At 44.8% G+C, this 10,309-nt stretch overlaps 1 protein-coding gene across 1 annotated transcript; it reads right to left on the bottom strand.

Moving 5' to 3' along the window:
* Positions 1–4,634: 4,634 nt before the first annotated feature.
* Positions 4,635–10,044, bottom strand: LOC126234574 (uncharacterized). Its single transcript, XM_049943278.1, has 3 exons — positions 9,993–10,044; positions 7,392–7,477; positions 4,635–5,042 (listed from the first exon to the last, which is right to left on the bottom strand). The coding sequence occupies exons 2-3, from the start codon at positions 7,464–7,466 to the stop codon at positions 4,836–4,838; spliced, it is 282 nt and encodes a 93-aa protein (XP_049799235.1). The 5' UTR covers positions 7,467–7,477; positions 9,993–10,044; the 3' UTR covers positions 4,635–4,835.
* Between the last annotated feature and the right edge of the window lie 265 nt (positions 10,045–10,309).

Below are 10,309 nucleotides of genomic sequence, written 5' to 3'. Positions count from 1 at the left end.
CGACCTCCTCCTCCTCCTCCGGAGTCAGCAGAAAGTACAAGGTCATGGCTGAGACCAGGATCAATGAGACACCAATCAGAGCACAGCGGGTCTCAGGCGAAAACTGTTGCGTCACCATAGCAACAGGAAATGAGCCTGAGGGTGCAAGACGCTTCTAAGCTTACGAAACGGCAGTGCCCGTGTTGTTAAGAAGTACGATGGATATTGCTTCATTACGTCTTGCTTCTTACTAACACAGTCTCTGCTATTTCGTATTTATTCGCCAATACCAAGCCCTCGACTCTCAATAAACGTGTCCTTCCTCGTCAGGAATATATGTACCGTACGAGATGAGAAACATAGAAGTAGATATCCTCGGAGTAACGAAGCACCTTAAATCACTTAATAAAAGCAAGGCCTCCGGTCCAGATTGTATACCAGTCAGATTCCTCTCGGAGTATGCTGATAAAATAGCTTCATATTTAGCAATTATGTACAACCAGTCGCCCACAGAAAGACTGTAAAATTGCTCAAGTCACACCAATACCCAAAAAGGGAAGTAGGGGTAGCCCGCTGAATTACAGGCCTACATCACTAACGTCGATTTGCAGTAGGGTTTTGGAACATATACTGTATTCGAACATTATGCAGTACCTCGAAGGAAACGATTTATTGACACATAGTCAGCACGGTTTCAGAAAATATCGTTGTTGTGAAACACAACTAGCTCTTTATACTCATGGAGTAATAAGTGCTATCGACAGGGGATGTCAAATTGATTCCTCATTTCTTAGATTTCCTGAAGGCTTTCGACACCGTTCCTCACAAGCATCTTCTAACCAAACTGCGTGCGTACGGAGTATCACCTCAGTTGTGCGACTGGATTCGTGATTTCCTGTCAGAAAGGTCACAGTTCGTAGTAATAGACGGAAAGTCATCGAGTAGAACAGAAATAATATCCGGCGTTCCTCAAAGAAGTGTTATACGCCCTCTATTGTTTCTGATCTATATTAACGACATAGGAGACAATCTGAGTAGCCGTCTTAGATTGTTTGCAGATGATGCTGTCATTTACCGTCTTGTAAAGTCACCAGATGATCACAACGACTTGCAAAATGATTTAGATACCTGTATGGTGCGAAAAGTGTCAGTTGACCCTGAATAAGGAAAAGTGTGAAGTTATTCACGTGAGTACTAAAAGAAATCAGCTAAATTTCGATTACGTGATAAGTCACACAAATCTGAAGGCTGCAAATTCAGCTAAATATTTAGGGATTACAATTACAAATACCCTAAATTGGAACGATCACATAGATAACGCTGTGGGTAGAGCAAATCAAGACTTCGATCCATTGTCAGAACACTTAGAAGGTGCAACAGGTCTACTAAAGAGACTGCTTACACCACTCTTGTCCACCCTATTCTGGAGTATTGCTCTGCGGCGTGGGATCCGCGTCAGGTGGGACTGACGGATGACATCGAAAAAGTACAAAGAAGGGCAGCTCTGTTTGTATTATAGCGAAATAGGGTAGATAGTGTCACAGACATGATACATGAATTAGAGTGGCAATCATGAAAACAAAGGCATTTTTCGTTGCGACGGGATCTTCTCATGAAATTTCAAACACCAGTTTTCTCCTCCGATTGCGAAAACATTCTATTGGGACCCACCTACATAAGGAGAAATAATCATCACGATAAAATAAGAGAAATCAGGGCTCGCACAGGAAAATTTAAGTGCTCGTTTTTCCCACGTGCCTTTCAAGAGCGTAACGGTAGAGAGACAGCTTGAAGGTGGTTCATTGAACCCTCTGTCAGGCACTTTATTGTGAATAGCAGAGTAATCACGTAGATGTAGATGTAGATGTAGAGTGCAAGTTGTGACACATGGACGACGACATATGGGAGTTTGGCTCTGGCCGCGATGCATGGCCTGATGACCTAAGCGGTTAAGGCGTCGGCTCGCGTCCAGCGGGAAATCCGGGTTCGAGTCCCGGTTCGGCACAGATTTCCACTGTCGTCATTCCAGTACATAGCCGAAGGATGTTCTTATTTGCAACTGTGAATACAGTTCCTGCTTTCTAAGGGTAGTGGAGGCCATCGTGCTAGAGAGAACACAGGGGACACATTGAATTATACAAAGAGTATATGCAACACGCATATGCACTGAAACACACATACACAGCAACCAGTCGCAAACCATCTATACTTCTCATAAGTCAAAAACTTCTGATACGTGATATTTTAAATGCGAGGGTTTGGCTTATTGGAACTCCAGCGATCAAATTTACGGAAATTTGTGAGACAAGTTTTCCGTCTCGGAAATTTTTTGCTTGACCTAAAAGCAAAGGTCGAGGCTTCGAGTCCGGCTCTGGTACACCCAGTTTTAATCTGCCAGGAAGTTTCGCAACAGAGCACACTCCGATGCCGAGAGAAAAATAACTTCTGGAGATATCTCCCCAGCTGTGGTTAAGACATGTCTTCGCAAAATCCTTTTTGTAATGCTAGTCCCGCAAGTTTCGCAAGAGAACTTTTGTGAAGTTTAGAAGGTAAAAGATGTAGTGACGGAAGTAAAGCTATGAGGAGAGCTCGTGAGTCGTACTTGCGTTGATAAGTTGGTAGAACACTTGTATGCAAAAGGCCAAGATCACGGTTTCGTGTCTCACGATGGCACATCATTTTCATATGGCAGGAAGTTTCAAGCCGATATTTGTGATACTGAACATTTATTCCGTACAGCGAGATATTGGTATAAATGTTGAAAGTAATAAAATATGTACAAAAATATAAATGACTTGCAGTGTTCATAAATATTGTCTTTAAGCTGGTATGTTATACGTTTATGTTCTTAGTAGATATTACGACGCGAGTAGGTAGCCTCTATGTCCCAGGGAGTCAAATGTTACGTGTTATTTGCTAATGATAATTGGATGGAAAGAAGCCAAAGGGATCTGTCGGTGTAGAAATCTGGACAAGCAAGCTAAAGATGAACTGACAGAAGTGCTCTTTAAATAAATATAATTTACTCAACTTGCGCTGAAGATATGCTGCATTGTTGACAACTTGTGGGGGACGTGGCTAGCTATAAGCAGAGGCCCGACACGGGCGTACTTCTATGTATACTGAATGTTTGCCGGTAGAGCTAGCTAGCTACAACTCAGTGTAACGTTCGGGACCAACTAGCACCTGAAAGTAAGCTTGAACTATAACAATGGTGCCCACATGGCCGTCTCTTACAACAGCGTCCTGGTGGTCTTCATTGGTCGGCAGCCTGGAGGTTCTTCATTGGTGGCGATGTACAATGTGCCACTAGCGGCGCCCACAGCAAACGTTGAGGCAACGGCTTCAAAAAAATGTTCAGATGTGTATGAAATCTTATGTGACTTAACTGCTAAGGTCATCAGTCCCTAAGCTTACACACTACTTAATCTAAATTATCCTAAGGACAAACACACACACCCATGCCCGAGGGAGGACTCGAACCTCCGCTGGGACCAGCCGCGCGTCGGCTTCGACAGTATCGATAAGTTGCGGTACAACAGTATGGGAGGTATCTTTTTACATCTCTGCAGTAGTCAGCCAATATATTCTTGCATCATAGTACTTTATTAAACTGTTCCACTCTCTCCATGTCCGTTTGTAACAGTCCCTAGACTCTCCACATTCATCTTCATGTACACGTTTTACCAAAACTTGCATGTCCACAACATTCCTCCAATCACATCTGCATGATTGTTTTTGGTATCTACAAAGTTTTTCATAATTTTCTTAAATGAAAATCTAGCTGCCTTTTCCTTGTTGCTCATATTCCTCATGAATTCTTCGTCACTTACAGCGATGAAAATTTGAGGTGCATTGAAGAGCCTTGTTTTGATCTCGAACGACGAAGCAGGGAAAGTGGAGACTATGGTTGCAGACAATTTCCGTTGAAAGTCAATATCGCTGTCTAACTGCCGCATCAAGTAATCCATGGCATATATCAGGGGAAATTTTACCCTGCTGCGGCTAACAACAAGATAATTAACAATAATTGCCGTCTCTGCCTCCAGAGTTTTACGGATGGGTCACTCCTCCTGTATTCAGTACTTCTGTTGATCTCCGATTGGACGAACAAATGGTGACGTGTCTCTCTTGTTAACGTAGGAAATTGATCTTTTCATAAACACATAAATGATAGAGTTTTGCTCCTGATATTTTAGCAAGGTAGGTTTAGGCATCACTTTTATGTTATTATGCGTTATATAAATTAAATATAGCTTTTTTTGCTCCCTAAATGCAGCACATGAGTGTGTCATGCTGTGTTTCGTATGACGAAATATCTAACTAACCAGCTTAAAAAATATTTTGCTTAAGTTATGCATGACTTGTTTACACTGTTCCTGTTTTTTAGGCCAGGAACATATTTCACCTGCTCGTATTGTGCAACAACGCATCGCTTTACCTGACGTCACGGACGTGTGACCGCCGACTGTAGATCTCGTACAGCAGCTTGCCTTCTGTAATTTTTTGGTGGTGTTCCATACAAATTTAGGCAAACGCCTATCTACGACTAAGAAAATGCAATAAACAAAAAATTAAAATGCGATGACACACAGAACGTGAGTATTTGTGAAACAGACATGGCAATCGATGTAGGTCATTAAAGAAACACAAAGTTGCTTTTTGTTAGATTTTTATTAAACTAAAAATCAATAAATTAAGTTTAAAACTTCGGTAAATGTAATAATAGGCAGTACTTTGGCACTACGGAAAAATGTTGGTTCAACAACTGGCAGTTTGCGGTATTTAGTTTCCGAAGAGAGGTGGGACGCTGGTGAGCGGCGATCACCGACACGCGACACAGCGGGCGTGCTCGGCTACCACCTGTGTGAGAGGCGGACGCCCGCCGAGTACTTTGGCTTGCCGGCTGCCGGCCCGCGGTAGACCCTCTGCCAGGAGCCGTCGGCGTCCACCCGGGTCCTGCCGTCGCCGCTCTTCCACACGTTGCCCTGGCCCTGCACCCCCACCACCGTACCCACGCCCTTCTCCCTGTGCACGTCCACGTCCACTCCGCCACGGTCCTCCTGGAATGAAATGACGTGCCGGTAAGCAGGTGCATCAGCTTCTCCGATTTCAAAAAATTAGCTGCAGCATGCGATCCGAAGGGTTGACATATTTCTTATATACCGTATTCGAATGTATCATTGACAACAGTAAGGCGTATCAATGAACACAAAATAAATCAAATTAATGAAATGACCATTTTTAATTTTTTTTATCTGTATCAACATCTCCATTTTTATTTTTGGTGTGCTTAAAGAACTTATAAATTAATAGTTGTTGTGTGTTTTTCTATGTGCCTTTAAGGCGACCAGCGGAAGACAGATCAGTCAATAGGATCGCAAACAAGTCAACTTCTGGAATATCGCGCCACTTGGACGACAACATCCGTAGCAAAAACACAACCTAAGCTGCCAGCTCGCCGAACGGATCACAATCTCCACTAAATTCTAGACAAGCATTTCATACATTATAGCCTATACAAAATCAAATCACATGATAAATTAAGATACGAAATAACCACAAAATTAAAAGACCGCTGTGGAGCACTCGCAAACCGACAGATTGGAGAAAAATACACGAACCACGTCTACAACTAAAGCAAATTAGCAATACCCTCGTTGACAGCTATGGGGAAGGTCCAGCGAATTAACTATATGTCAACGGACGCCAGTTTATTGTAGGTATATGAAACGTATTTACAGCTAGACCATAATTTCGCAAGCATCGAACGGATGAAACTCAGCTTCCTCTGTTTATTCACTTGGTTCAGACAGCCGACTACAAGTTGTTCCCTTATTTCCTTCGGTTCAAAAATCATTCGATTCAGTGTAGAACTGTCGCCCACACTACGAAATACGAGCTTCCGCAACACTGGAGACAGGTGGATATATTTCGTAAAGACATCGCGTGGTGTCACCGCCAGACACCACACTTGCTAGGTGGTAGCCTTTAAATCGGCCGCGGTCCGTTAGTATACGCCGGACCCGCGTGTCGCCACTATCAGTGATTGCAGACCGAGCGCCGCCACACGGCAGGTCTAGTCTAGAGAGACTCCCTAGCACTCGCCCCAGTTGTACAACCGATTTTGCTAGCGATGGTTCACTGACTACATACGCTCTCATTTGCCGAGACGACAGTTTAGCATAGCCTTCAGCTACGTCATTTGCTACGACCTAGCAAGGCGCCATATTCAGTTACTATGTCTTCTAAACAGATAATATTGTGAATCATGTACCGTCAAGAGCGACGTTCATCATTAATGGATTAAAGTTAAGTATCAAACTAATTACGTCCGCTTTCTGAATTCTAATTCCTTGTCATATTCCAGACCTCACGTCAGTATAGTTCTTCCCTCCTCACGCCAGCCTGCGTGAGCTGAGACGCGTGCATTTCGGCCTCTTCTAGTAATACGTTGTTGGCTCTTCTGCCAACACAACACATCGTACCCAATGGAACCCAGTACTGTGGTGCAGCATTGTCAGAAGCGAAAGTAGCATCTTGTGTGTTTGAAAGTTGTCGTCTGATTTGCACAGCAGAGACATACGAGACGGCGTCTGCAGCTCTCAGAGGCTGTACGGTGACAGAGCGGTGAAACTGGTACGTAATACAGGAATGACTAGCGCTTGGTGTACGGAAAATTTACTTGCAGCATAAATAAATTGTAATAATAATGCGCGTAAATAGACGAAAAGATATCTGTGTCAGTCAACTACAAGGTCGACGATCAGACATTCGAATGAGTTACAAACGTCAAGTACCCTCGAGTATTTCCCCCTCGCGATTTACCTTGAAATGACTAGAAAATAAAGCTGCGAGAAGGTACCTTTCATGATGATATTTATCGGACGAAACAGGTCACTTACAAGTCGCGTTCGTCGACTTGGGGCTACTATCAGAGTGAAGCTGCTCAGTTTTGTGTAGTCGACGAGAGACCGTAATATAAAAACTCGTTAAATTCCAGTAAGAGACGCCATGCATTGCGCATCACGGAGTGCCATACTTTTAGTAGCTTCAGATTCAAAATACACCACGTTATGCAACATACACCTTGCTTAATGACCACAAGGGTGAAATTTGATAAATTGTATGTAGGAACACCGACGCACGCACTGCCCGTATAGTACAAGCAAATATAGTAGGAAAGAGGGGAAGCGGAGAGTGCGATTGATGTGCACTAGAGACCCTCAACCAAAAACGTGCACAACGGCATACGGAAATTTAAATGCAAATGAGGATTTAAATTAAAAATGCGAAAAAACTCCGTCTTGCTTTTTTGTTTATTGATAATTTCATTGTCGTGCTACACACTACAGTCGGTTACTGGAGGGCTGTTACCAGGAAAAGGAGCGTACGAAGAGTAAGGCACTCACCTTGTCCTTGGGTGAAGGGAACGCGCAGCTGAGCGCTATGGCACTCAGTACGACGAGGAGCACTGCTGCCTTCATACTGAATCAGTCTGGAACAGAAACGCTTACGTTTAGCACGACATTAGCAGGTGAACGAACACTGACCAAAAAATGTCCAAGGATGATCACTTTCGCTTACAGCTTAACGTGTGCGTAAGTTTAGCAATCCATTCGCGCTTTGCGTCATATATAAATGCCACCTTTCAAAGAAAGGTGTATCACAAAGAACAATACACTATACGCTATATCCGGACACCCTACGTAACGTGGAATTTACTACTAGATGTCACGAGAGACGCACCCGCCAGTGTTAAATTAGGTGGGGAATAGCGTATTGTGTTGTGCCTAGAGAAGCAGGAACAGCAAAAGAGGTCAGTAAGGAGAGCTCACTGACTTCGAACGTTGCTTAATCATCGGACGTCGCCCCTGTAAAGCTGCCCAAGTTGGCTGTTGGTGATGTGATTGTGAAGAGGAAACGCAGAGGAACAGCCATTTACACCAAAAACAGGCAAATGTACTTGCGGGCAGGGAGCATCGAACATTGCAGAGAGCAGTTGTAGAAATCGCATGAAGTCAGCAGTTGCAATCACTCGTGAGTTCCAATGTGGCGCCAGCAGTCCAGTTACCGCAGTGATTGCGCGTAGAGAATTTTTAAAAAACTGGGCTACTAGGGTGATTCTTCAGTTTCTCCCGGCATATTTGTTGCTCGAACAGTCCACGGCTAAGTGCGCTGGTTACCGAACACTGGATGAATACATTCTGGATAATCTGCGCGCCGTTAGTTATGCTGCCTCACGGTATGTACACACTTTCTAATTGTACTACTGCCTTAAAGGTATGAAATAATTTCAAATTCGATTAATAATTGTATAAAATGTTGAAAATAAAATTTTTGTTCTCTCTGAAACCGTCACATATGTAGCCTGCAGCTGGGACCACGCCTCGGGTTAGTCGTTCGGTCATGTACAGGGTGTTTCAAAAATGACCGGTATATTTGAAACGGCAATAAAAACTAAACGAGCACCGATAGAAATACACCGTTTGTTGCAATATGCTTGGGACAACAGTACATTTTCAGGCAGACAAACTTTCGAAATTACAGTAGTTACAATTTTCAACAACAGATGGCGCTGCGGTCTGGGAAACTCTATAGTACGATATTTTCCACATATCCACCATGCGTAGCAATAATATGGCGTAGTCTCTGAATGAAATTACCCGAAACCTTTGACAACGTGTCTGGAGGAATGGCTTCGCATGCAGATGAGATGTACTGCTTCAGCTGTTCAGTTGTTTCTGGATTCTGGCGGTACACCTGGTTTTTCAAGTGTCCCCACAGAAAGAAGTCACAGGGGTTCATGTCTGGCGAATAGGGAGGCCAATCCACGCCGCCTCCTGTATGTTTCGGATAGCCCAAAGCAATCACACGATCATCGAAATATTGATTCAGGAAATTAAAGACGTCGGCCGTGCGATGTGGCCGGGCACCATCTTGCATAAACCACGAGGTGTTCGCAGTGTCGTCTAAGGCAGTTTGTACCGCCACAAATTCACGAAGAATGTCCAGATAGCGTGATGCAGTAATCGTTTCGGATCTGAAAAATGGGCCAATGATTCCTTTGGAAGACATGGCGGCCCAGACCAGTACTTTTTGAGGATGCAGGGACGATGGGACTGCAACATGGGGCTTTTCGGTTCCCCATATGCGCCAGTTCTGTTTATTGACGAAGCCGTCCAGGTAAAAATAAGCTTCGTCAGTAAACCAAATGCTGCCCACATGCATATCGCCGTCATCAATCCTGTGCACTATATCGTTAGCGAATATCTCTCGTGCAGCGATGGTAGCGGCGCTGAGGGGTTGCCGCGTTTGAATTTTGTATGGATAGAGGTGTAAACTCTGGCGCATGAGACGATACGTGGACGTTGGCGTCATTTGGACTGCAGCTGCAACACGGCGAACGGAAACCCGAGGCCGCTGTTGGATCACCTGCTGCACTAGCTGCGCGTTGCCCTCTGTGGTTGCCGTACGCGGTCGCCCTACCTTTCCAGCACGTTCATCCGTCACGTTCCCAGTCCGTTTAAATTTTTCAAACAGATCCTTTATTGTATCGCTTTTCGGTCCTTTGGTTACATTAAACCTCCGTTGAAAACTTCGTCTTGTTGCAACAACACTGTGTTCTAGGCGGTGGAATTCCAACACCAGAAAAATCCTCTGTTCTAAGGAATAAACCACGTTGTCTACAGCACACTTGCACGTTGTGAACAGCACACGCTTACAGCAGAAAGACGACGTACAGAATGGCGCACCCACAGACTGCGTTGTCTTCTATATCTTTCACATCACTTGCAGCGCCATCTGTTGTTGAAAATTGTAACTACTGTAATTTCGAAAGTTTGTCCGCCTGAAAATGTACTGTTGTCCCAAGCATATTGCAACAAACGGTGTATTTCTATCGCTGCTCGTTTAGTTTTTATTGCCGTTTCAAATATACCGGTCATTTTTGAAACACCCTGTAGATAGTGAGGAGCTGCGTGTTCGCAACGTCTAATGTTGTCTGCACTTACTGGAGGTCCTGGTGCTGCTGCTGCTGTTTGCGCCGGGGCCGCTGCCTTGGCTGTACTGATGGTCGGTCCTGCGCCTGCTGCCGTTTATACAGGACGGCGGTAGCGCGTACTTCCCGTCGGTTCATCCCCGGCCGGTAACTCGGCGGCACCGCTGCTCTCACCGAGCAGCTCTGGCACAGGGGCCGCGTCACCTCTGCTCGTGACGTCAGCGTCTTCCAGCGGATGCTGCCTTTCCCCCGGCTCACTGGCCGAGTCTGATTCAAAAGATCGGCCTTGGCCCCCCAGGCTCTCCGAAACGGTGGTGACCACTACGGGGG

The sequence above is a fragment of the Schistocerca nitens genome, chromosome 2, assembly GCF_023898315.1.
Source record: "Schistocerca nitens isolate TAMUIC-IGC-003100 chromosome 2, iqSchNite1.1, whole genome shotgun sequence".
In the NCBI taxonomy this organism is placed as follows: Eukaryota; Metazoa; Arthropoda; class Insecta; order Orthoptera; family Acrididae; genus Schistocerca; species Schistocerca nitens.
Note: the sequence above shows the minus strand (reverse complement) of the source record. Positions and strands in the feature narration are given on the sequence as shown.